The sequence below is a fragment of the Cynocephalus volans genome, chromosome 11 (assembly GCF_027409185.1).
Source record: "Cynocephalus volans isolate mCynVol1 chromosome 11, mCynVol1.pri, whole genome shotgun sequence".
Taxonomy (NCBI): domain Eukaryota; kingdom Metazoa; phylum Chordata; class Mammalia; order Dermoptera; family Cynocephalidae; genus Cynocephalus; species Cynocephalus volans.
Genome location: NC_084470.1, coordinates 11,831,764 through 11,859,605, shown reverse-complemented (window position 1 = coordinate 11,859,605; position 27,842 = coordinate 11,831,764). Strand labels below are relative to the sequence as shown.

The window sequence follows — 27,842 nt, the reverse complement described above, 5'->3', positions numbered from 1 at the left end:
GTGTAATCTGTAGCTAGTTTGCCTAGGGTGTGTTTTGTTTTCTGTTTTTTTCCTTTCTTTTCTTTCTTTTTTTTTTTTTTTTACCTCTGTGGTCTTCACTTTTGTTTATAATGAAAACATCATTGTTGTCTATAGACAGACCATCTTTGTGTATTAGGGAGGCCAAGAAAAGGAAGGACACCTTATGTTTCTTCCAGATACCTTTTGATCTTAAAATGGGGAAAAATCACCTAGTCTTACTGTGACTGTCACTTGAGAAAATATGGCATAGAACAACCCATTTTATACATGAGAATTTTAAATAAAGATCTTGTCCACAGGATTAAAAGTTGCTAATTATTTCTATTTATATTCTGTGAACTACCTCTAACTAGGGAAAAACAGACAAAAAACCCAACACCCGATTTTGCCAAGTGAAGTTATTCACAATCTCAGATAATTTGAGATTACACCAATTTGCTCAATTTGAAATGAAATGTAAAGTTATTGTTAGAGGGATTGGTTTTCAAAGCTTTTGAAAGTGAAATGTGGTGTTCTCGGTAAACTGAATTTTCTACTTCCTGTAGTAAAATACCATGCACACACAGGTTATATTGTGTGGGATTCTTAGTCAGTAGTGACTGATTAACACCTACTGAAGGGACATTTTTGACAAAGGAAAGTTGAGAAGTATTTTAAAGCATTTGATACTTTGGGACTTTTTCTATCTGTGCTAGAGAATTTAAACTTTTGTTCTGTTCAAGGCTACAAGATTAAGTTGGCTACATTTTATAAAGACAGAATCAATTAAACCTAGATCAGTTCGTTTCTTAGATATACTCTAGATCGTGTTGGTTTCTTAGAGATACACAGTACATTGTTACCGTCCTCAGAAAGCAGATACTGTTCAAGTCTGTGTAATTGTGGTTTCACTCTAAGGTGGGTGTCTTATTTTAAGGAAGTTTCTTTTATCATTTCATCAAATTCATTATGATCTCAGTTTCGTAACGTGGAGAGGTTCCTTGATATTTACTTAGGTGTGTGTTGTTTTTTGTTGATGCATTTATTTGTAGAATGGCCTAGTTTCCTTTGTTTATTACTGTTATCTTTACCTGTAGAGACTAAATTTTTGTAAAATGTGTATGAGTTCTAGTCATAATGCTTAATGTAAACTTTTGCTTGAAAGGAAAATAGTACATTAATGCATTAGTTCCTAGCACATCACATACCCTATTTGGTTGCTACTCTAAAAAAAAAAAGCCTCTTGAACTGAAAGATAGGAATTAAGATCAGGGAAAGTATTTGAAGGAAATGAATAGTAATTGCTATTGTATTTTTGTGTGTACATTTATATAACACTCTTGCTTTTCACATATTTTATCTTCAAGTGAATAACGATGTTTTTTTAAACATACAAAGATGATAGTACCACTGACCTGGGTTTGCAGCCTGTCCCTGCCCGCTTGCAGCTCCATGACTCGAACTAGTTACTTATCCTTTTTTTGGTCTCAATTTCTTTACTCTGTAAAATGGGTATGGTAATGTCTGCCTTGCAAAGGATTGTTGTGAGCATGATGTATAATTGACTTTAGCTTGGAGTAGGCATTGAACAGTTGCCTTTCCCATTACTTTTATCTCACCATTAATAGGACAAGTATTTTGATAGGTAGTTCCCCCCCATTATTTTTGATAGTGGTGATGGGTTTTTTCTCTCTTCATAAAAAGTAGTCTGTATTTAAGACAACTGTCTGAGAAGCATACAATTAGATATGGAAAATAGAGTATTTTTTAGTATCATGGTAATATCTCCAATTTAAACTTGCTTAGATACTTTGTCCTGGCTGTGTATTGTAGATTGGCCCGATATTATTACCTTTATTTTACAGAGGATAAAACTGAGACCCAGGCAGCCCTTACAAGATGCCCAGCCATGTACTAAATGGTTAACATGTATTATGTTAATTAGAGGTAGAGAAAACGGCGTGTTACCATATTGCTCCAGCAAATATTCCATGTCTAATAAAAAGTTGAGTCCCTACTACTATGAGTCCCAAATTAGGGTATAGAAATGGCATCTTGATAAAGCAAGAAGAATAGATATAAAATAATAGTAAATGTATGGTGTGTTATTTAATTAGATAGTTGGTTATATGGTAGACTCCATCATAGGATTTCAAAGGCCCCAAAAGATCATTAAGAACGGCACAGAAACAGAAGCATCTTGAAGGAGATTTTACTCATGCTGGGCCCTGAAGGACGTTTAGATTTGTGCCCAATAGAAAGACACTGTGTGCCACATGTGTAATTTTAAGTTTTTAATTTTAAGTAACCACATTAAAAAAAGTAAAAAGAAACAGGTGAAATTAATTTTAATAGTGTATTTACTTAACCCATGTGTCTAATATGGGTTATCAATATAAACTATTAACAACATTACATTTTTGTTGTACTAAGTCTTTGAAATCCAGTGTTTATTGTCACTTATGGCACATATATATTAGTTCATACTAGCCACATCTCCACTGCTTAGTAGCCGTATGTGGCTAGCGGCTACACACTGGGAAAAGCAGGGTTAGAATTTGGGGAAGTAGAGGGAGAAGGCAATTCTAACTAAGGGAAGGTGGAACAGCTGGCGATGGAAATGATGTATGAGGGAAGGAAAGCAGCCTGACTCTCACCTCTGTCAGTGGGGGAATGGTAAGGAGTAGTTTGGGCACTGAGGATTCCTGCCCTGAGGACATCCGCAGTGTCCTGCATAGGCCGGGCGCAGGGGAGGATCCCGGGGGAGGAGAGGAGCAGTAGCCTGACAAACAGAAGCTGAGGCAGGCTGGGCCAGATCAGAAAGGTGTCTGTTTGCCTGTGTTGGTAGCTCAGGTCCTGTCCTGAACGTGAGAGGGCCCACATGGAGAATTTTCAGCAAGTCAACTGAGTAGAGCTGAGAACTGCCTCTCTGCCAGCCAGGCCAGGAAGAATGGATTGAGGGGTGGGAGGAGTGGGACTGGAGGCAGGGAGGCCGCTGGGGAGACTGGCAATAATGGAGCAGACAAATAACGGAGGGCCTGACGTAAGGCAACGTCTGGTGAATGGGGAGAAGTGGCGGGATTATAGAGCACCAGGGCACTAGGAACTAGTGATTCTGTAGGGAAGGAATAGATGTGAGGGTTGCATAAGGTGGGCCAGGAGTGATTCATCTGGAGGAGAAGAGGTCTGGGATCAGAGGCTGGAGTCCAGTCAAATCAAGTGATCAGGTGTGGACCACAGGTTTGGAACCAGAGTGGAGAGAAGTCTCTCACAAATGCTTCATATACTGATAGAGTGAAATATAACATTTTGGTATATTTCCTTTTCTTCATCTGTTGCTCTAAGTAGGGACAAGTTTACTTATAATTTTAGATGCTGATTTTTAAACTAATTTTATTATTAGCATTTTTCCATGTTTTGTTCCTTTCAGTTTTAACTACAAACATTTGTTGAGACTATGCACCATAATTTAGCTTACTGTTTCCTGGATGATTAAACTTTTTTTCATCCCTTGCTCTCTCCCTCTGTCTGTTCGTTCGTTCGTTCTTTCCTTCCTCTGATATAAATAATACTGCTGTAAACATCTTGGGAAATAGCTTTTTCTACATATTACATTACTTCCTTAGAACCGATTTCATTGAAGCCAAATTGCTGGGTTTGAACTTCTTATGAATTGGTTCACAGTGCTTTCCCAAGTGCTGCTCCATTGGCCCTGCCAGCAGCAAGGATTGAGACTACCATTTTCACTGTAGTCTCACTAGCAGTAAACACCTTTTTATAATTTGATAATTGGTGGGTAGGTATTTGGGCTGATGGGAGTGTCATGGACAGAACCAGAAAAGTTGAGAGAGGATCCTGACTAAAGACAGGGAAGATGAGTTTGGTGCTCTACATGTTGAGTTTGAGGAAAGTTAAGATCCAAGTGGAATGTCTGGGAGGCTTTGGGACATGGAGTCTGAAGCTTAATGAGAGGATAGGAAGCTATGATATGGTTGTTTATTAACATCATTATCTTATTGAATTTTCCCGCAATCTTTGAGTAAGGTAGTGTTCTTACCCTAACCTACAGGTGAGGAAACTGAGGCTCTGTGAGGTTAACTACTTGTCTACTAGCTCCCAGCTGATAAATGGCAGAAGTGGGATTCATATGATTATAAAGGCCGTGTTGTGCTTCTGCTGTTGTCTGGTTCAAAAGGATATTTACATATGAGAAAATATATTTACCCAACAGAGCGAATGTTAACATATAAATAAAACCCCAGCAGTTTTTGCATGTCTCCCCAAAATGGTGCTGTGATGTTTGCTATTTTCTTCCTAGCCTGTTTTTCCATATTCTTCTAGAGGGACTTGGGGCTGTCATATTTGATTTGAGCATGGCAGAAGATAAAAAGGCTTCTTCTGTGTTTTAGTGTTCACATTGGCTTCTCTGTGCCCTTGGCAGACCTAGCAGGTGGTAAGATATTTGCATGGACATTAATACCACATGGACATTCTACAGCCAGAACAGAGCAGGGAGGTATGATTTCAGGCTCTTCAGGCAGTCTTAATATGGTTTCTCTCAGTTGACCTTGTTTGAATCAACGTGATTTTGTCATAATGCTCCCTTTGCTGATTTTTCATCAGTTACTTATATTTTATCTTCATAACCTTGAGAATGTAAAATGAGCTTTGGACACATGCATATAACACAAATACACTATTCCTGCTTCTAGGATTTGAGGTTGTCGAGACTTCTGATGTGAGAAGGTGAACCTAGGATAAATGTCTGAGCTCAGATGTTTGTTTGAGATAACTGAAAAAGGGTTGGCTTCTATCTTTTATTCTGAGAAAGAAGATAATTGATAGCTCCAGAATATTTTGATGTAAACTTTCACAATTTGGATTTTTAATTTGTTTGTGAGTACTTTATTTGTGGACAGGCATAATAGGTGTTTACAGTACTGATCTTTGGTCTCCAAACTAAGTATTAGAGATAAAACTGTAGAGAATTGTTTATTAAGGAAAAAAAGTTGACTTTCAAAGTAGCAAATTGATTCAATTTGAATTTTGAAATTATTCTTAAAAGAAGGAATATAAGTTCCTGTACTAAGAAATTAAGACTAATTAATATATATAGTAAACAACTATCTTGTCCTTGGATTTTTAAAAAAAATATTATTCAAGTGTGTGTGTGTGTGTGTGTGTGTGTGTGTGTGTGTGTGTGTGTGCACTCTAGGTAGGACTGTGTATTCAGAGATTAATAAGTCACAAGCCCAGGACTTATACGGTTTGGTAGGAGAAACAGACTGTAAAGAATGAAATTTACCACAGAGTGTTTTTAGGGCACAGTGGAGTGGGATGGAGTGGGGTGGAATGATAGAGGTGGTCACAGGTGTGGGGAAACAGCAGCAAGGCCTCCTGCAGATGTCCACCAGTGCTTCCTCTGGGCCCAGATCTGGGGTGGGTTTTGAATAATGGATAAGGGAGTTTAACAGGTGGGCAGGCTGGGGATGAGGGCACGCAGAGAGAGGAGCGTGTGCAGAGGTAATGGTGCGAGGCATGGAATGATGTGCATAGTGGCTTTTTTCCTGTGGTGTAGGTAGATGTTTAGAATCTAGTTAAGAGTTTTAAGCAGAGGAGGAGCCAAATTCAATGTCTTCCTTTGGTGAAGGGTCTGGGAGTCCCAGTCTCTTCTGATATTTGAAATATGGATGCGAATAGAGAGGGAGTGCCCATCCTTTTGAATTGCAAGCCCTGAGGATGTAGTCTGGGCTGCTGGTGTTTGTCTTTCCCACTATGTGGACAGCACCTGCCTCAAATTGAATCCCACACTCAGAGGGAAGCAGAGCAGAGAGATGGAGAGAGGGAGCCCATGGACCCTGTGTGAGCCAAGAGCTTCAGCCACATCTGTGCCAGCTCCTCCCTTGAGCTGCTCATTGTGCTTTCGCTAGCTTGAGTCGTATTTCTGTGTCTTGCAATTGAAAGAGTGCCGATTAATATACCAGGAAGAGAGAGGGAGATTCCAGATCAAGGATTGGTGTGTGTGTGTGTGTGTGTGTGTGTGTGTGTATGGAGATATGATTTTTATATCTTTGAAGAACTGGGGAATTTGAGTTTATACATATAGGAGAAGGAGATAATAAAAAGCAGCACCGAAGAAATGGTAGAGAGGGGGGGATAATAATACAGAAAGGTGTGATGTGAAGTGTGCAGTGGCATGAAGAGCATGGGCTGGGCAACCAGGCTTGACGAGAGGGACACCCCTTCTTCTAAGGCCATTTGAGGGAAGCAAGAATGGGGTGCTGGATGATGGGGGTGTGGAGGGAGCTCTCATGCCCCACCTTCTGTCTTCTCTGTGAAGCTGATAGAGTTTGGATGTGTTGTCCCCCGTAAAACTCATGTGGAAATCTGATCCCCAATGTCACAGTGTTGGGAGCTGTTTGAGTCATGGGAGTGGATCCCTCATAAATAGATTAATGCTCTCCCCCAGGGTGGAGGGGCTAGTGAGTGAGTTCTGGATTTATTAGTTCCCATGAGAGCTGGTTATTTATAGGACCCTGTCTCCTCCTTCGCTCTCTCTCTCTCCTTCTCTCTCTCTCCCTCCCCCTCTCCCCCTCCCTCTCCCTCTCTCCCCCCTCCCCCATCTCCCTCTCCACCTCCCTTTCCCTCCCTCCCTCCCTCTCTCCCTTCCTCTCTCTCTTCCTCTTGCCATGTGATCTTGTACCTGCCAGCTGCCCTGCAGTTTTCCACCATGAGTAGAAGCAGCCTGAGGCCTGTGCCAGATGTCGCTGTCCCAGAATTGTGAGCCAAATAAACCTCTGTTTTTTATAAATTACCCAGTCTCAGGTATTCTGTTATAGCAGCATAAAATTGGACTAACACAGAAGGTAAGAGGTGAAGCCATCTGCTGAGCCAGTTTTCTCAGTGGCGTTGTGACAGGAATTTGGTATGTCTTGCCCTCTCTTCTGTGTCATGTATCCCCTTCAAAGAAAGGAAATACTGTAATCTGTAAGGCTTTATTGTTGTTGTTCTTTGTGTTCTCAGAAGTGCATTTTAACTTATATGTTAAATGCTTGGCCAGAGTGCCCCAGCGTGGGCATGAGGTGGGACACAGGAATCCATTGTGCCCTTGTGGTCTTACTTCTTTCATGCCTTTCATTGTGGGAGCATCTCCCTGCTGCGTGTGACTCTAGTGCTTCTGGGTTATTTTGATTTTCTCTGCTGTGCCTTTCATGTGACTTAGTCCCATATAAGATGTAACTCTACTGTATTGATATCTCATATTCATGTAGCACTTTACACTTTTGTGAAATGTCTTTTCATATTCTCATGTAATCAAACTGCTACCTTAAGCAATCAGTTCATGTTAATTATAAAAGGCATTATTACATATCTGTTTGTGAATGTACTGCTTGTGGCCTGCAGCACAAGTTATTTTTACATAGTTAGAGCCTCCTGGATGTGTCAGTTCAAATAGCTTTTTCAGGTAAGGGGATTCAGGATCTACTAGTAAAACCCTGCAATTGAGGATTTGGTGAAATAAAAGAGGAATTTACAGAAATTACATCTTTTAAAGGATTTACTTTATAGATTCTTAGTAGAGCTTTGTTTCTAAGTTAGCTCTGAATCCTTAGCTCAACGTTTTAGCTTTGACTTTTAGACTCTACTCAACCCTCCTTTGCAGGGGTCAGACCTGCATTGCGGTCTGAAGCCTTTCCGTGCCTTCTCCAGCTCCTTCCTTTTATCCTATCAAGCATTCCCCCCCCCCCCGACCCCCCAAATCTCTTGCATGTCTAATCCTGTTCTGGTATCTACTTTTCAAAGAATCCGAACTAATACACCATCCCTTTTCCCAGAAGGTGTTGTCCGCCCTGCTATCTAAAATTCTTCCAGGAGATAGCACAAGCTTGTTACATCTTCCATGTATATTTTCTTTGTCCTCTTGCCCTGAAATTATCTTTCCTCAGAATTCCCATAGCACTTTGTACCTCTTATTTGGCATTTATGGCCTTTGGCTTTGTATTATACTTATGTGTGTTCTGCCTGACCTTCCCCACTAAATGATAAGTACATAGAGAACATGAATAGCTTTTTGTTCATCTTGATTACTCTTGGTAACATGCTTCCTTATTTGGAATAACAACAACTAGTATTTACTTAGCACTTTCTATGTGCTGAACATTGCCATAAATACTTTTACATGTATTAAATCATTTAATCCTCTCAATTGAGATAGGGAATATCATTATCCCCATTTTACAAATGAGATACAGAGAGGTTAAGAACATCGTCCAAAGTTACTTACCTGTTAAGTGGTAGAGGCAGGATTTGAACTCAGGCATCTGGCTCCAGAGTCCCCTTATTTATTTAACAGTAACATATTCAGCATCAACTATGGCCAGATATTGTACACAACATCAGGGATGCCAGAGCTTGCAATCTAAGTATGCAATAAGTAACTATTTAAAAGAAAAAAACCCAAAAATGTGATATCCGAATAGCTGGATCTAAGTCTGTCGGGGAGTAGCTGGCCACTTGTGTGGATGTTTTGAAAAATTTCTGACAGTTTTCTGCTCCAAAGGTGGTTTTTACCAGTCAGAAGTTCGCAACATTAAAGTAATGACTGCGAACCATGAATTAAGAGTGGTGGTCTTTCCCAAGAGAGCTCTTTAACCTTCTCCCTTGTGTACATGCATTCATTATCAGACCAATCCCTTGGATTCCAAGGGGATAGATATATAAAAAAAAAAAGGACTATTTCTGTGGACCAAAGGGAGAAGAGGTTGGTGTCAGTAAACCTAGACCAGGGGTGGGGGAAGGAGGGGCAGCAGTGCCCAAGGGATATTGGTAAGGACAGGCATGGGCGAGGCTTAGGCAAATACGCAAGATATTTTCTCATGGAAACAAAATTGGAGAGGCATTATTGTAAAATTTTAAATTTACAGAAACCAAAACTGAGTCACTATCCCCTCAAAAGGACCTTTTGTAGCTAGTGAGGAAAATGTTTTCAATGAAATCCTTGATAGTATTTTCAAAACTGCATGGAAGAGAGGAGAACTGAAGACATATTGCTTCTTTACAACCTTTTTAGGGATTAACGTGTTATATTTCTGTCTAGTCATATTTTGGTCTAAACAGTGTAAACCTCTCTATTCCATGGACATTATGTCTGATAAGATGAGGATGTGTTTGGGCCAGATAGGCCTGATGTGGTAGAGCTTATACTGAACTCCGGGTGTGGAAGTGAAATATCCCCTAGTCTTTCTGTGTGTGTGTGTGTGTGTGTGTGTGTGTGTGTGTGTGTGTGCGTGTGTGCGTGTGTGTTGTTGCATGTATTTATTTTGGGAGGAGCAGTTCCATCCTTTTCTCTCTCCTAAAATAAATACATAAACAAACAGACACATCATCTCTAAATGAAGTAAAAAATTAACTGGAAAAATATTTGAAACATATAAGAGGGGAAATAGTTATATCCTCAATACATAAAAAACTTCTACATATTAAAAAGAGAAATTATAATAAATGAGAGTTTAATATATATGTACACATAAGTCACAAGTGGGGAAATGCCAAGACCTATAAGAACGTTTAAATGTCACCCCTCAGTAATAATCCAAGATATATAAACTTAAAGTTTAAAATGTATTTTACCCATTGTATTAGCAAAGTTGCTGTTGGGTTGTTGTTGTTTTTTTCCTTCCCCCTGATAATATGCTGTGTGAGCTCTCCAATACATTTTTGATAGGACTGTAATTTGGTATGATCTTTCTGGAAAGTAATTTGTTAATGTGTATCAGTGATCTTTAAAATGTATGTGTCATTTGACCCAACTTCCTCTTCTACGAAATTATAATACTTGTACATATATTCAAAGACTATTCTATTAAGAAATGCATTGCCCCGTTGTTTGTATGTTTAAATTTTTTTATTGAGATGAAATTCACATAACATAAAATTAATTATTTTGAAGTGAATAATTAGTGGCATTCAGTACATTCACAGTGTTGTACAACCAGCACTTCTATCAAGTTCCAAAACATTTTCATGACTCCACAGAAAACCCTGTAAGCATTAAGCATTCACTCCTTATTTCCCATTCCTCCCAGCCCCCGACAGGCATCTGTGTATGTGTATGTATAACCAGAGTAGGCCTTTTTTTTTTTTGCTTTTCTTAATTACTCTGCTGTACCAGGATAGTATGTGTAGAGCGTATTTGTAATAGTCAGAACTCTTGATTGCAAGAGGCAGAACCTCACCTGGAAGTAACTTAAGCAAAAAAGGGGATTTAATGACACTCGTCACTAAACAGCCTAAGGGAACATTTGTGGTCAGGTATGGCTGTTCATAGGGATGTAAGTGGAGTCCAGGGCACTCACCCACTCCCACACCTCTCTCTTTTCCCACCTTCCCACCCCCTCTTGGTGGAAAATATTCTTCTCCACTCTTGGTTCTGTGTTTGTTTTTGTTTTCTGCACTTCTACTTCATTCTCAGGCCAACTCTGCTAGGTAGAGGAGAGATAGTCCCTAGCATTGCCAGCCTGACGTGTTCTGTGAGCTAGTGATCCTTCAGAAGAGTGTGGCCCCTCCCCTAGGGCCCACCTCAGTGCCTGAGAACCATTCTGATTGGTCCTACTGGGTCGTGTGCCCATTCCTGTACCAATCGCTGGGTGAGGAGATGGGGTACTGTGATGGGCCAGCCTGGATCACTTGTCCTGTTCCTTGAGACTGAATCACATTCTAGCTCCTATTTCTGCGAAGGTAGTTCTAGAAAGGCATTCTGGAACATTCCCACACAAAACACTGTTTATACCTCTGCACATGCTCATTTATACCATAAAGTGAAATTTATTGACTTCTGTGCTTATAATCCTAGATCAATGAGAAAACCTTAGGTGACATTCTGTAAGTTCTACTTAAGACTTTGGGAGTTATATTTGAGAATTATTTACATCATTTGAGGGAAGTAAAAGGTCGCCCTTTTAACAAATGGGATGACCACCCTTTAAATTTGCCTGGGTTGGACTATATCCATTGTTTTTTGTCATTCCACAAATGGTTATTGAGTGCCTGCTATTTGCAAAAGAAGCTACAGCCCTCATGGGACTTTCATTTTATTAGGGTAGATGGACAATAAATAACAAACAAATATATAACATAATTTCAGGTAATGATGATAGAAAAATGAAGCTTGATAAGGGTGTGTGTGCTTGTCTAGATATTGGGGTCAGGGAGGGACTCTGAAGAGGGGTTTGCATTGAGATCTGAGTTAAGAGAGGGAGCAGCTTTGTGATTATTTGTGGGGATAGTGTTCCAAACAGATGGAACAGTAAGTGCAAAGGCTCTGAGTCATAAATAGGCTTGGGAATCTCATGGAAGTCAGTAGAGTTGGAGGAGAGAGGGAGCGGGAAAGGAGCAGGGGTGGGAGGGGGAGATGAAGATAAGATGAGGTGGGGCTTGTGGGTCTCAGTGAGTACTTGTAATTTTACTCTAAGTAAGATAAGATGGGGAGCCCCAGGGAGTCTAAAAGCGGGGGAGTGGCCAGAGCTGACCTTTAGGTTTAACCTTTAGGTGTAAGGAATCACTGTGGTTCCCACATGGAGGGGGAGGTTGGTTTTCTAACCACCAGCTTGTTTTGTAAAGAAAGCTTTCTTTGCTTATTTTATAAATGGTCAGATCCTTTGCCCAAAAACTGAACAGTGACTGGAGACAGAAAAGAGAAGAGGGAAGAGAAGGAAAGAAGTGGTGCTGGAGAAGAAAAGCCAGTGTCTGTGGAAGAAGCCGATGCCGACACAGGTGTTTAGGAACATAGGGGACACATACAGCCTGTGTCTTTCTTACTGCAGCAACAAGTAATGATGAGAAGGTGGAATAGGAACACTTTGTAGCCAGTGGGACAGGAAAGCTAGAGTGCGATGGGCTGTGTAATAGGGTACACACAGTGGCCTGAGCTTTATCCCAAACTCTAGTAACAAGCAGACACCTTAGAAATTACCCCTGATGTTGACAGAAATGGAAATCTGTCAGTGGCTGACAAAGAATGAGGAAACAGGAAAATGTTGATGGATCAGTACAATAATAATTTACCTATATAAATGATTGCAAAAGGCAGCAAACACTGCAGATTGGCTCCATTCCAGCTAAATTAGGACCTGATTGTGCTTTATGTTGTGTGTTTCTTAATGGAAAACCTGAGGGAATCTTGGCTCAGTGTTAATTGAAAAGACATGTGAGTTTATGAACCAGTGCTGCAAACTTAGCCTTATGTCTTATTCAGAAAGTTGGCTATGGCGTTTCAAAATATGACAATATTAGAAGGTTAGACATAAGAGGAAGATCTTATTATATTCTTCCAGAGATATCATTTCTGAGCAAAAATCATCTCTGTAGCACTTTTACAGTGTGCTATTAAGAAGATTCTGTTCTGGCAGTTGTTAGTGCCAGATTTAAGAAGAATGAGGAAAAGTTGACTTTTGTGGACTAAGGGTACCAGGTCTTGCAAATGAGTCTTACTGTGATTGGAAATTTCATCACCTTTTTATGTTCAAAGGTGTTACACATTTGCTCATTCTTACTCAGCGGAAGCTGTTGAATGGCTGGACAGAGACAATTTCTTCCTGCTCGGTTCTGTATACTTTTCAGTGCATTATGTCTAGAGAAACATAGCTTTTCCAAAAGACAACAAAACTCCTCTAAATAGCTAGATCATTACAAGGCATTATGTACAATGTATGTATTATTACAGAATAAGTTTAATTAAAATGTTGGGCAGAGGGAAATTTAAAGTATTTGCTGTTTTTATATTTTTAGACTATTTTAAAATTGGTAAAGATACTATTTTACATATTTTTTAGGTTTTGAGTTTTCTTTAATATTGAAAAGTAAGAAAGTTTGGAAAAAAGTATGGCCTGATGCCATGATTGCTGTGTTGTTCTTTTCTTTTTAATGGTAAATATTCCAGCTTTGGAAAAAAATCTCTTTCCAAAACATTCTGGAAACTCCCCTGCCCCGCCCCCCAACAGCTTTATAGTTTTCTCTGGTTACATGCTTATAAAAATTTGAAAATATGAATAAGCAAAAAATAAGTATAAAAACGGTCTTCATATTCTTCAGTCCACTGATAACCATTATTAAAATTTTGGTAAACATGCTTTCTGTGCTTGCTCTTGCTTATCTACATTCTCTTTCTCTCTCTCTCTCTCTCTCTCTCTCACACACACACACACACACACACACACAGAGTTTTACATGTGTAGTCATTATACATGGTCTAACACTACATTTTTGACTTAAGTCTTAGACATTTTTCCACATCAGTTAGTGAAGACTTAGTATTACTTAAATGGCTGTATCATGTTCCGCTGAACTCATATAACAGGTGATCTGCCACCCATTCTTCAGTGAGTTTCAGGCCTTCACATGCTGCTAGCAGGTTGTGTGCTTACAGGTGGCTGCCCAGCAACCAGGAGAAGGGCCTTTGGTTTCTTGTGTGAGGGAAATAAAGCAGAGGTGACAGTGTTTGAGGCTGCTGACAGGGCAGGTGATAGTAGGATGATTTTCTGGAGGTAAAGACAGTCCCACGTCAGTCTTTGCTGAGTTAATTCATAGAAGAACTACCCTTGTAACCTGTCCAGGAGAAAGATCATTCTACCTGCAAGCTGGCTGTGGTGTCCTTTTTAAATAAGCCAATTTCCAGGCCCTTTTTTGGATTTAATGACTATTCATTTCTGTGAGTTGTACCCTATCTTTCCTGTGTTCTTTTCATTTTAAAACAAAAGAAAATGTATTTACAGGTGTGCTTCCCTACACTCCTCCTTCACTTTCTGTTGGTATTAGAGTTAATTAGGTGAGCAGTAGGGGAGCCTAACTGCCTGGATTTGAGTCTTGGCAGTGACCTACCCTGTCTGACCCTTCTACCTACTGGCGATAGGAACAGTATCCCCCTCCTGTGGTTGGAGGGTCAATTGAGTCAATGTATGCAAAGCTGTTTTGTAAGCTGTTATTACAATTATTAATAATTATTTGGCAGAAGACATCATTGGATGGCTCTCTCCACCCTCCTGACCACTTTCCTGCTTCCCTAGTTGTTGGGAATGGAAGGGTGGAGTTAACTATTTAGCTCCTGCTATAGCCATTTTATTTCTGTCACCAACTTTTTCCCTCATGAGTGGTTTTGACTGCAATATAGGCTAGCCCCGATTCAGATCAAGAAAATGAGAGGTAAGTGTGCATTGACTTAAAAAAATTTGATGAAACTTGGTTCCTAGAAAAGGGATAAATATATTAAAATGTGTATAAAACACAGTTGATTTGAACATCATATTTCATTGGTACGTATAGTGTGTTTTATTATATTGGTACTCGATAGCTGTTAAAAACAAAGGTTTAAAATTTTACATTTGAAAAATGTGTGTCAAAATGTTTAAAATAAAAATAACTCTACTTTTTAAAACTTTAACACTAGGAATTTGGGGTATATCTTTATACAGAATTACTTTTACAAATGGACTGTCAGTCCTGGATAACAAAGTATTAACATCTTTCTGGTTTCTATGAATTTTACTTTCTATATCTGGTTTACCTTATAGGTATAAAGAAATGAAAACAATACCCCTTAGGAAATGAAGAGGGATGAATATAATTTCTGTTACCCTTTCAATTGACATTAGTATTTGTTTCCTGTTGCTACTGTGAGATTTTATTTTAGTTGTCTATCTACAAGGCTGTTTTTGGTTGTAGGTAACAGGAGACTCAAATATAAACAAATGATAAGGCTTTTTTTTCCTTCTGTAAGAAGAAGTCCCAAGGCAGGGCAGTTCTAGCATTAGCTAATTCAGCAGTTCAGTGATGTTGACAGTCCAGGCTCTTTCCTCATCTCTGATTTGCCATACTTAGTGTGGCAAGTTTGTCTTCAGGGTGGTAGAATGCCCACAGCCATTGCAGGCATCATGCCCAGATAGAATGATATCCAGAGGCAGGAAAAAAGGCGACGCTACTTCTTTGTGTCCCTTTAAGAGCAATGAATCTTTTCCCAGATATCTCCATCAAACTTCTCATTTCATATTGACCAGTATTGGGTCCCAGGCTTTAGCCTACACAAGTCACTGGCAAGGGGCATTTTGCCACCATAATTGGCTCAGCAGCATCAGGACCCATTTCCTGGGGTTGGGAGCAGCTAGCCTCCCCTATGGGCGTGGCTTTGTGGGAGAGGATGGTCCTGAATAAAATGGAGGCTGTGTTGGGACAAGTAAGGGTGAGTTTGTGAGGGGTAGGTGACGTGTGGGACATAAAGAGAAACCAGCTTTGTCTGCTCCAGGCTGTTCTCACTTTTTAATTTAAAATGCTAAAGAGAACATCTATGAAAATAAGTTGTCGATTGTGGTAAATTTTTGAACATATGTATATTTCTAGGGAAACATTTTTAAAAATTTAAAACAGTATAACTAGTATGTACAACATGGTTATAATGTATGTAATAAACAAAACTATCAGTGAAGCTAAAAGATGAGTTTGTTTCATTTCTTGCAAATAGGAATATGCAGTTTAGCCCCAACATGCTTCCAAAAGTATTATGCCAGGGTTCTAGTCTCCTTTTCCTTCTGATGAGCCAGGCTAGTGGTGCTTGGGCACAGGGTACATGTATATTAGCTGTTGGTCCTGAAGAGGACTGAAAATTGGCCATTGGATTAACAGTATGGAGATCTTAAGAGTGGTGGGGACAAAAGCTTGATTGGACTGGATGTTTTATTTGGGTGAGTGAGTTTAAAGTGTTTATTACCAGAGGTCTTCAAAAAGTTCTTAGAAAGATTTGTATTATCTTTTAATTCTATTTTTCCATGAACTTTTTGAAGTACCTCATATTACACATCATAAATTACTTATAGACGGAACTTATTCTTTCCCATGCATTAAATATTTAATATAGAATTAAAAAAAAATCTTTTGTGTCTAGCACATGGCCTGTACTCAGATACTTTCAATTGAATCAAAGTTACAAATGAGACTGGAGTTTTATTGAGGGAATATGATGGAGGGAGAAAAGGGCAGGAGGATTGAAGGACAGTGAAAGGGCTAATTAAAAAGATAAAGTCTGGAAACTAAATTGAGAAAGAAAGGAAGTGACAACTTGAGGGGCATCATTGATAATGACAAGATGATGGGGTCATAGGATTCAAGGACTTAGTAGGGCTGAAGAGTTGGAAGTAGGGTTCCAGAAGACAGGTGGCAGGAGAGTGGATTGCTTGAAACTGAGACTTTGGAAATAGGGAGATAATAAGTAATGGCCAGCTCTAGGATCTGGCCGTGGTTGTAGGTGGAGGAGGTGGGGTGCAGAACAACCTCATTAGAGATGTAGAACTCGGGCATCATCCATTTAAATATTGAAATCACAAAGAATGAAGACAGTACTAGTAGTGAAGAGAACAATAGTGAACCAGACCCTGGAATCTTCAGAAGAGTGTCCTGGAGTGCGTGAAAGACTGCCACTCAGGTCCATGGGTGTATTTGGTAGATAGACTGATGGTGTGAACAGCAAAGCAGCATTTTGTGTGTGTGAGGGGAAGGACCAGAATGGTCTGGAAATTGCAGTGAGGAGCAGGGAGGCCACCTCCCTCATCTTAGGCCAAGTGGTATGTAGGTGTAGGAGGAAGACAAAAGCCTTACCTGATATGTAGAGAAGCGGTGTTCTTGGGGGACTGCCACGTTTCAGGTAGACCCAAAGGGAAGGGAAGCTTTAGAGGGCGGTGGAGGAGAAGGTGTTTGGTGTGCTTTCTTGGATATATAGAGGTGGGAAGGGAGGGTTAGGAAGCTGGGGTGAGATTAGGTGAGAACCCAGAGCTGACAGTGGGGACAGAGATGAGGAATCTCTGAGAAGCTTGGATTTCCCAGGAGATGGATGGAAACCCAAGTGCAAGGTCTGATGGGACGTCTCCTGATGTGCACTTAGTGGGTAGTTCATGATCACTTCTAGTTATAGTCTCCTCACAGAGTGTGGTCTCTTAGGCAGCTTGTGGCAGTCAGGTGAGGAAGGAGGAATGGGTATCCTTCAAGGAGCAAGGGGAGGACCTCTCATCACTCTGGTGGGGTGGTGTGGATTAAAGGAGGGGCCAGGATTATCTTGAGTGTATTATTACCTAACTTCTGGATGCCTTCAGGAGTAATTCCATGTCAAAATACGTCCAGTGTTCTTTATGCCCAAAAGCGGATGCAGATTGAAAATATGGTGCTTAAGAAGTTTTTTCTGAAACATAAAGTCTCCATGGTGTTAGAAAAGTGTACTTGTAGAATAGACTTTGATCTTTAAGTTCTTAAAGCTCTGTAGAAATTCTGTAAATAGACCGAAAAATATATGGCAGAGATGGAGATGAGAGAGGGTGGGGGGCAGTGAGGGTGTGTGGAAGGATGAGGTTGGGGATGGAATTTCTTTCCGATCCAACTTCGAGGCAGGAAACCTAAGAAGGAATTTGCTGTTGGTATTTGGTTTGTGGGATAAAACTCAGATTAGAGGACAGAGACAGAGGGTCAGATTTCAGGGAACCTCTGTCCTGAGTTGGTGGCCAAATCTGTAGGAGTGATGAGCTCCCCAGTGGAGTGATTTATGTTAATTTTCTTTTCTTTTTGAAATTCCTTGCAACCATTGAAATCATAGTCTCTTTGTTATCACCAACAATTTTACTTATTTTACATGAGAGACAGAAGGGAACTGTGGCCCTGAGGGTATATTTTATTTTTTTAAAAGTGCAATTTTGGTAAGATTTACTTGTTATTTATAATAGGCCTTAAGTTTTGGATTTGTAGGAGGCATAAAAATACACATGAGTGTGTGTAAATAAATATTATGGTGGTAATTTATTGCTCTTTTGTAGAAAATGACTTGTTAAAAAGTAAAAGATAATTAAATTAATATAAATTCACTTTAAAAATATGTATTGACAAGTTTACAACTTTTACTGCTGAGTAGGATGTTTCTGATTTCAGATTTTTTTCTTGTATAACATAGAGACTTTTATATAATACGTGGTGTATAACTATTATATAATTTAGTAAAATGAATACTATTATAGTTTAGGGGATTAGCATACATTTGTGCCATATTATTTTGAAAACATTACTATTTATTAGAAATTAATAGCTACAGAATGGATCTTCATTGCCTATTACCCTATTTTATTAATTTATCATCTGTATCTAGGGTAGTAGTCCTGACTCCTTCTGATTTGGAGGAATCTTTTTTGTCCTGTATTGTAAGAAGTTTTGCCCTAATTTTTAAAAAATCATTATTTGCTGTGACCTTCAGGAATTCTTTCTTCTCATTCGTAGCAAGGGAGTAATTATCAAACCTCTCCATATATCTAACTTCTGCTGATTGATAAATTTATTCAGTGCACATTTATTCAATGCCTTTGTCTTGGGTACATGGAGACCTGACACTCTCTGCTCACAGTCTGGTGGGGGAGACTGAGGTCATAAGCCAGAGGGACATCTGAGACCAGTGCGGGGGGGGGGGGGGGGGGAGGAGGACAGGGAACATTGTGGAAGGAGTGGGTGGGGAGCCAGGCCAGGTGTCCTTACCTGCAAGCTGACTTGGGGGGGATGAGTAGGGCTCACCTAGATAAGCTCTTGGTTGTTCACCTGTGGTTAGGCCTTTACTGCACGCACAGGAGGTACTGAAACAGATTGGCTAGTGTCAGGAAGAGGAGTCCCTGCCAATGGGCAGCCTCTGTTACTTGGACCTATTTTTCCTGCTTTTCATTCTTTAGAGAAGGTGACAATGTGTCATACTTGGGGGTACCTCTTCATAGGCTTGCTGGCCCTCACAGCCAATAAAGGTGTTTTGTGCAGAGTTTCTTCTTCTGCACCAAATATTCCACAATAATGTATAACAAACGATCCCAAAGCTCAGCGGCTTCCATGAGCCTTACAGGAACAAGCACCTATTTTTCTCCGTCACTGTGCTGGGTCCGTGTTGGCTGGGGTGGTTCTGCTTCTGACTGCAGGTTGCCTGGGGTTGGCTCCAGACTGTTGGGTTAGGTCCAGCTCTGCCCCGTGAGTTTTCTCATTTCCCTTGAACCAGCAACTACCTAGGGCTGTCCCAGCCACTGCTGTGTCATGTTTCCAAGGGCCTTTTGGCCAAAGCACGTGAGGAGATCATTCCTGAATCAGTGTGGATAGGCACCATTGGAAGATGTGGATGGAAGGAAGGAATAGTTTCTGGCATTTTTACAAACTTCCACAAGAGAGAAAAAGGGCAGAGACCTCTAGGCCATTGTTAACCATTAACCATTATTTATGGGCTAATATGATTCTGGTGATTTTACATTTAAATGACCATAATCATATTAGCCTGTAAGTAATGGTGCGTTACTAATGGCATTCATCCTTGTTAATGTTTTCTGTCTTGTGTCTGACTAGTTTATTTACACCTCATTATTTTCCTTGTTCTCATTGTGTGTTTCTAAACTTCTGTTTTATTAAGTTGTCAAGTTTGCTTTGAATTCTTCACCTATCTCTTTCCCTATCACCAGCCTGTCATCCTAGGCCTTCACTGCCATTATCCAAGAAATTTGAGTAAAATAGTAAATGACACCCATCTCCATCTACTAACAGACTTGTTTGCAAGGATGGCTTTGCTCTCAGCTCTGGGGCAGCGGTGGAGGGACTGGGGAAGTAAGTAGGGTGGTATGGAGGATTCATTCCCTCCTGTGTGGGAGGAGATGAACATGAGCTCCTCTCTTCTCTTGACAGCCTCTTACTGGGGCTCCTGAGTGGGATAAGAGCTTTATCCCCTTCCTTTGGTGCTTTCTAGGCATCTGCTGAAGTAGGTTTTGTGTGTCTGTTATGAAAAGGATTATATGTGGAAGGAAATAAAGGGATAATCCCATTAGTTTTGTGGGTATGTTTAATGGTGGTGCTTACTGCTGTATTGGGATTAAGTGCTATTTTAATAAGGGTGGTCTCATTAAGTAAATGAGCTTCTGAGTCACTGAATTTTATGGGCATCATAGGTAGGTGATGCTGGGTTGTTCTACCTGGTATGATGGCCTTGGCCAGGAACTAAGTAATTATTAAACAACTAACATTTATATAGTGCTGACTGACACTCTTACAGGCACTTTGCATATGCTTATTTTATCACCACGGCAGCCCTGTGATGTAGGAACCATTGTTAACCCCATTTTTCAGATGAAATTGAGGCAGTGTTAAAAAAAAACCTGTCCAAGGTTCTGAAGCTTCTGCACTTGAATCCAGACACCTTGCTGCAAAAGTTTTGCCCTAAAATTTTGCTGTTGCCTTTCAGCTAGATGTGGAGACATAATTGTCAACAAGAGGTTTAGTTTGGCAAAGGCATGGGAGAGGGTGGGTTTTGGTGTGGTATATAGAAGATCATCTTCAAGCTGTAATGAGGAAATAATAGAAACAGTTTGCTGGCTGTTGTTTGGTGGTAAAGGAGAATGAGAAATTAAAGGAGATGTCTTTAAAAATTCAGAAATGACCTCTAGCTCTGCAAGGATATCTGCCATTTCCTTCACAGTGCTTACTTAGGGTACACCTCCCTGAGTTTTGTGATAGTAGTAAGGCAGGGTGCTAGCATCTGTGCCAAACACTGAAAATGATCACCCCAAAGGCAGTTTCCACTCTGGGCTCTGTAGTGTGGCCTTGTCCCCTCTCCCTCTTCCTTACTGGCCTCCGTGTGGCTGTGGGGAGTACCATGAGATACCTCTTCACTGTCACCCCTTCTTATTTCTTACCTCGGTCTTGTCCTCCTGCTCTTCTTCCCGAGGCTCGCCTGCTCATCCTCAAGGTTATGGTTTCTTTTTAAAAAATTCCTGCCTGATTTCTAGTTTTGGTTTATTCCCATTTGCCTTTGAGGCCTTTCTACAGCTCAGGTTTGCAGTGGGCAGACTTGGGCAGGACTTCTGCCCATGTCCCTGACTGGCTGTGTTACCTGGGGCAGGCCGGTTGAGATCCTGACCCTGAGGTTTTTTTCTCTTCACTACACCTGTCACATATACTTTATAGAGTTGTGATGAGGGTGAAATCAAATAAATTCATGAACATGTCTGTTAAAGCCATTTGTTGGGTGTGGACTGACAGGACAGAGTGACACACTGGAGATGGGCAGTGAGGGAGTGAAACTGGGGATGTCTGGGCTTTGGCTTGAGCAGCTGAGTGGATGATGGTGACAACTTATTGAGATGGAAAAGCCTGAGGGAAGACCAGGATCTGAGGGGAGAACTTCCCTTTGGACATGTTTAGTTTGAGAGGCCTTTCAGACTCTCCTGTGGAGAAATCTGGCTTGGCAGCAGGCTGTGAGAGGGCTGGGGTGGAAATCGGGAGTCCTCAGCAGAGAGAAGTTTCTCTTTTGACAGACCCAAGGATTTGGAGGTTAGGCCATTCCTTTCCTCTAGGTTTATAAGTTGTGGGCATTATTTTATCATTGTTGTTGTAGGCTGTTTCTTTTATTCAATTCGTTCAAGAAAATATTGAACTAAATATTGTGCTGGATGCAGGGGACATAATGGTGCATAAGACAGGCTGTGGGTTCTGGGAGTGCAGGGGATATATGTAATAGAGATGGAACATTCCATCAGAGTTAAGTCCAGACTTTAATCAGAATGCCACTGAAATTACGTAAAGTATGATATGTTCTATGACAGGGGAAGAATAGGATGGATGGGGATGTTTCAGCTGACCAATGAGGGGAGAGTAGGAGCCGGCTGGACGAAGCATGCTTCAGGCAGAGGGAAGAGTGAATGGTGATTAGGCTAGTAGTCTGCATTGAGTTAAAATGTATAAAACCATCTCTTCCTTGGAACTGGAAAATTTTGTATAAGGCACTCAAGGATTCCTTGACAAGATTGTGTAGGTCGTAAGAATAATAATATTCATGTGGGTTGATGATATTAGTTTCATTGTCACCTACTTTCACACAGGTAAATTTGTTAGTTAGCAGGAATTTCCACTGCTCAGTGCTCAGTTTTATTTTGGTGCAGTAAGTATAATGCGAAATGGGCAGCTTGTTTGACTTGTAAACACCTTATGTGCATTATTTCAAAGAACCAGGACAGATTTTTGCATGAAACACCCTTATGTAGTTACCAGAGGAAAACAACTCTTCAGGTTCATCTGCATTATTGTTAACTTTATAGAATTTGAAGATAGTAATGAGTGTGTTCACATATATTCACAGTATTAGGACTGCAAAAGCAATTGTTCCCACTCTGTTACAGATTGAATAGCAATGTATTTTTTTTCTTGCATAATCCCTGAAGAATTTTAAGGAAGCTGTTTTCAGTTTTCCTCAGGTTACTAGTATATTTGTCCAGAGCACTAACTCCTTGGCCAGGACCCTGTAAATGGCACAGACAACCTTGTTTGCCGAGGAGAGTGAGCAAAGGTGTGTTAACAGAGGATAGCTACTTTGATCCCGAGTTGAGATTTTGCCCAAGATGATTGGGGGTCCTTGGAAGAAGTGGCTGTGTTGCTGCTCAGCCCCAGTGGGAGTTGTCACTGGTTGAAGTTCCCTGCACCCCCTGGCTATCTATTTGTCATCCCTGGTTTTAGCAAAACTGTCTGCTTCAACAGGGACAACTCTAGGAACACATGACGGGCCCTGCAGTTTCCAAACAGGAGCAGCGACAGGTCACCTAGAAGCTGGAGGGAAGGTTGCACATGTGGACCCAGGTGGAAGTGGGTGGGTGGTTGTGGTAGGGACAGCATGCTCGTTCACTAGAGCTGGTTTCTCTTTTCACACACAGAGTTATGTTGGTAAGCAGGGAGGAGAGATTGGTCCCTGTAGGACCTCCACTGGCAAAGTTGTTTTTTAGGGGTGCAGACCTGCTGTCTTCATGGCCTATGTCAAAGCTGCCTCCTCCAGCAACCCCCACTTACCCATCCCCTAACAGGAAGTCATCCTGTCTGTCCCCCTTCCCCTCTTTTCCTCTGACTTTCTAGCTGATCCATGTGCTGTGCCTGATCAGCTCCAACCTCCTCAAATCAGCCTCACAGTCTCCTGCAGAGGTCCATGTGGTGGGTCGTACCCCAGTGCAATTCAGAACTCTCTTAGGTGGAGAATAAACAAATGGGAATACTGTTTTGTTTTGTTCTTCATTTCAGAAAAGGTTGTTTCTGAATTCTGATAATTGTGGAAGTGTATTGTCATAAATGGAAACTTTTTTCTTTTCAGATAATGTGGATGCAAGTGATCTTAAGCAGTTTTTTGAGACCAACTATTCTCAGATATATTTCATCTTCTATGAAAATTTTATAACACTGGAAAATAGTTTGAAATTAAAAGGTAAGCATTTCTACAAAGTTTTTTTTTTTTTTATTAAACATTCAGGAAGTTTTAGAAGTTGTATGTGTCATGAGCCACAAGTTATACATTTTTAAGGTTTCTTTCTTGCCAAGCCTTTAGCAAAGCTGTGAGATCGTGGTAGATTGGTTGGCATCTTTGTTTCTCTTGAGCTTTCACTTAAATAGGTGTTAATTGAACAATCATATAGATGTAATTGAGTAAAGAAAAAATAGAAGAAGGAATTGCAGAAGGCATGAATTCCTTCTTAGAAAGAAACTTAGAAAGAAAGAAAAGTAATACATGTACACTATTAAAAAAAATTTCAGATGTCATTAAAAGGTTTGAAATGAAAACTGAAGTGTCTATTTTGCCCATACTCCAGTCCTGCTCTGCAGAGGCAATCACTATTAAAGATTTCCTGTATCTTCTTCCATATACATTATTAATGTAATATGTTTATATATGTTTATGGTTATGCTTAAATATAAAATATTCTTTGAGGGCCGGGCCTGTGGAGCACTCGGGAGAGTGCGGCGCTGGGAGCGCAGCGACGCTCCCGCCGCAGGTTCGGATCCTATATAGGAATGGCCGGTGCACTCACTGGCTGAGTGCCGGTCACGAAAAAAGACAAAAAAAAAAAAATATTCTTTGAAAGTCAAACCAACAAGGTCACACTACACATTCAACTATGTATTTAGGTGGCAGGATAGGGTTTGTGGACTGGTCTGGGACTAAGCCATATGCATAATTAATCGTGAAACAAGTTAGAAAGTCAGTTGTGTTGTAAGAGATGTGAACACAATTCTGTGGTTGTTGGAAAGAGGGAGAGATGACTTCCTGCCGAGTGTGTGAATGAGGCTTTGGGGAAGAGGTGGTCTTGGGGATGGGCCTTGAAGGAGATGTAGGATTTCAGGTGGAAGAGAACAGGACTGCAGGTACAAAGGCAGGAGGCCATTCTAAGGGCAGCTGTGGGGAGTGCATTTCTTTTTCTTGCAGTGTAAGGTGTGTAAAAGAGATTTGTAGGAGATCAGATTATATTTGCTAGGAGCCTTGCATTCCAGGCTAAGGAGTTTGGACTTCGTTCTTTAGGTGGTTAGAGTTCTTAAAAACGTTTGCTACTAAGACAAGTGTCTTTTAAAGTGGTGAGTGAACCAGAGGCAGGAAGACCAATTAGGAGGCTGATGTTGCCATTCATGTGAGAGCTGGTGACACCTGATCAGGAACGTGATAGTTACAGGAAGAGGAAGTGTTGTGTCTGAATGGGTGCACCATCCATGAGACTTGGGTAAAAGGAAAGGGAGAAGTCAAAGATGTTTTCAGGATGCTGAGTCTGATTTGTGAGGTGCCATTACAGCAGTGGGAACCCTGGAGGGGAGTCAGGTTTGGGAGGTAAGAGGAGGAGTGCAGCTTTGGGCAGTCTGTGTTTGAGGTGCCTGTGAGATGCCCAGGTGCAGGTGTTGGCTGGGCAGAAACAATATAGCAGACTGGAGCCTGGGAGAAGAGAGGTCCATTCACGCCAAGGGAAAAAGTATATTTAGAGAAAGAGAATGAGGGACAGAACTTTGGGTAATTCTTTCTTTTATTGTGCAGATAAGGAGGAAAGAGATGGCGTAGTGGTAGTGGTGCCAGGAAAATGTTTTGTCACAGAAGCCCAGGGCAGAGAGCATTCAAGGCCTGAGAGAGGAGCAACGCCTGGTAATGCAGAAAGGTGGGGAGCAGGATGAGGAGATGGGAGCTCATCGAGTAGGAGGTGGTCAGTGATGCCAAGAGGAGGGTTCTAGCGAGGAGCGGGTAGAACCCAGACAATGCATGTAGAGTGATGGGGTGTTGAACCCGTGAAGGCCACCCGTGAGAACTCCATTTTAGGAAGTTTGATGTGAAGACAGAGATTCTATCTCAGCTGGTCAGAAGAAGGCTTTTAAGGGAGGCGTCTGCTTGTTCACAGGCTGAGGAGAGGGTCAGCTGGAGGAAGGTAACTGATGGTGCAGGTGTTGGGGGAAGTGGGTTGAGACCGGGTCAAGTAGAAAGAAGAGACATGGAAAGGACTGTTCAGGTGACCTTTTTATGTAAGGAAGAAAAGATAAGAGGAAGATAAGAGGATGAATGTAGATATAGAGACGTTATGAGGTGGAGAGAAGAAATGGAGGGACTTCCTCCTGATGCCCTGATTGCCCCTGTGAAACAGAGGCAGATGTCAAGCATGGAGGGGACGGAATTTAGGGAGAGGCTCTGCAATGTTCTCTGACATATAGCAGGTGGCTCGGAGTTTTACTAAATGCTCCAGGTTCTAGCAAGCCACCAATAAATACATGGGCCTTGCCCAGGATGGCAACATGTTTTCTTCTTAATGGAATACTCAGTTCTCCCCACCCCCATGATTATAAATTGGTATAAATCTTGAACTTAATTTTTTTCCAGATTGGTAGGTATTTCAAATATGAAAATTTTTATCTTGCTTTCTAGCCTTCTTCCACTTCACTTCCTTTCACAGGTGTGTGGAGGAGAAAAGCATGATATTGTGTGTAATCAAAATAGCAAAGAAAAAGATTTAAAACCTCAGATCAAACAAAACAAAACCAAAAACCCCTTTTTAAGGGGTGCCCTTCTCTTTTTCCTTCTCTTCTTCCTCCCATCCCCCTCTCAACTCAACTTCCTCTTTCCCCCTTTCCTACCTCCACCTTTCTAGAAAAATGTAGCTGTTCAAAACTGTGTGTTAGTGTATGCTGCATAACAAATTGCATAACCACCCCAAAACTGAGTACCTTAAAACAACCACCATTTAGCTTATGGTTCTCTTCTGGTTTGGCTGGCTCGTGCCTCTTACATCAGCTGGTGGTGGATGGCTTTAGTCACGTGTTTTGTGGTTGGCAAGCTGTTGACCAGCACCCTGAGTTCTCTTCCGTTTGGCCTCCATTCTCCAGCTGGTAGGCTGGATTGGGCTCCTTCACATGGTGGCTGCAGAGTCCCAGGCTCAGCCAGTGCATAAGGCTCTTCAAGCTTGTGCTTGGTTCACATTTGCTAATGTCACATTGGCCAGAGTATGTCATGTGGCATCCCAGATTCAAGGGATAGAGATAAATAGACATCTCTTGATGGGAGGGGAAAATTGTGGCCATTTTTGCAATCTACAGCAAAGAATCATAATGAAGAACCAATAGAAACAGGGTGAGGTTTTTGAAGTTTCTTGCGTTTAGAACAGTGTGAGTTTGATTGGAGTGCAGGGAAGAAAGTGTATCCCCCAAAAAGAACAAGAGAAAGTCTTTACTAGGAATAATGAATGAAATCATCCTGTGATATCTTCAGCCTTCCAGTTATTTGAGCCAAAATCTTGGAGTTATTGGCTGTGTCTTCAAAATAACATCTGGAATCACTGGCCTTGTCACATTGCCTACACTGGTAACACTGAAGCTCTTGTTAGGCTCACCTGGATTATAGCAGTGGCCTCAGAAATGGTCTTCCCATGTCCACACTTGTGCCCTTCCTCATCCCAAAGTGTCTTTTCAAAAGAGCAGCTGGAGCCATGCTTTAAAAATGTCAGTCAAATCATGCTCTAAACCCTCAAATGACCTCTCATTCCCAAAGTCATTATAGCGGCCTCAGGCTCTCCGTAATCTCCTTCCTTCCTGCCACCTCTCTGACCTCATTCACTCCCCCATTCTTCGCTCTAGCCTTAATGGCTTCTGGCTGTTTACTGACTGTGCCAAGCATGCTCAGCCAGGCATTTGGCACTGTCCATTTCTCTGCCTGGAGCATGCCTCTTCGATTTCTATGTGGCTTGCTTCCTTACCTTTTTTTTAGCTGTTTTCTCAGATGTTTACCTTATCAGTAAGGTGTTTCCTGACTTCCTTAATCAGAATTGCTTACCACTCTTTTTGGCTTCCCCATCTGCTTTCCTTCTCACTTATTCTCATTTATGGAATGTCTCCTCCTGCCAGAATATAAACTTTCTCAGGGCAGGGATTGTTGTCTGTTTTGTTCACTACTGTATCCTTTGGGCCTAGAATAACCCTTGACAGGCAGACAAGTTTTATTGGTCACATGTATACCCATTCATGTATGTATTGTCTGTGGCTGCTTTTGCACTGTAATAGAGTTTAGTAGTTGGAAGAGAAGCCTGCAAAGCCTAAAATATTTAATATTTGGCCCTTTGTAGAAAAAGTTTACTGACTCCTAAGTTAGATGATGTAAGCCAAGCACTTAGCACAATGCCTGGTATATAGAGTAGACAGTAAATGGTAACTGCTGCTGTAGGTGTTTATTATTATAGTTGTTATCAAAAGGACAGTGTGCAACTGTCCCCCAGATACTACTTTTAGTATTTATTATCTACTCTGTATTACCAAGCTAGAACTTTTTCTTTGTTTTTACTATGCATTCTGCCATAATTTGAGCTGATGAGTAGTTGAGAAATGAATCAATTACCTGTCATGGGTTGGTAACAACTTGAAAAACTGTGTTTACACAGCTAGCAAAGGGCAGCTCTGCTAGATGTAGACCCATGCAGTCTGACTTGGTTGTCCATCTGCAATCCTAATACCTGCTCCACACTGCCTCTTGCTGTTTTTTGAAT

General features: G+C 41.0%; 1 protein-coding gene across 4 annotated transcripts in view; it reads left to right on the top strand.

Annotated features, from left to right (window-relative positions):
• RALGAPA2 (Ral GTPase activating protein catalytic subunit alpha 2) overlaps positions 1 to 27,842 on the top strand; it is a 318,832-nt gene that overhangs the window by 1,982 nt on the left and 289,008 nt on the right. For all 4 annotated transcript variants that reach the window (XM_063113596.1, XM_063113597.1, XM_063113595.1 and 1 more), the window contains exon 2: positions 23,162 to 23,272. In XM_063113596.1, coding sequence (XP_062969666.1) covers positions 23,162 to 23,272 — 111 coding nt within the window. The remainder of the gene's footprint in view (positions 1 to 23,161; positions 23,273 to 27,842) is intronic.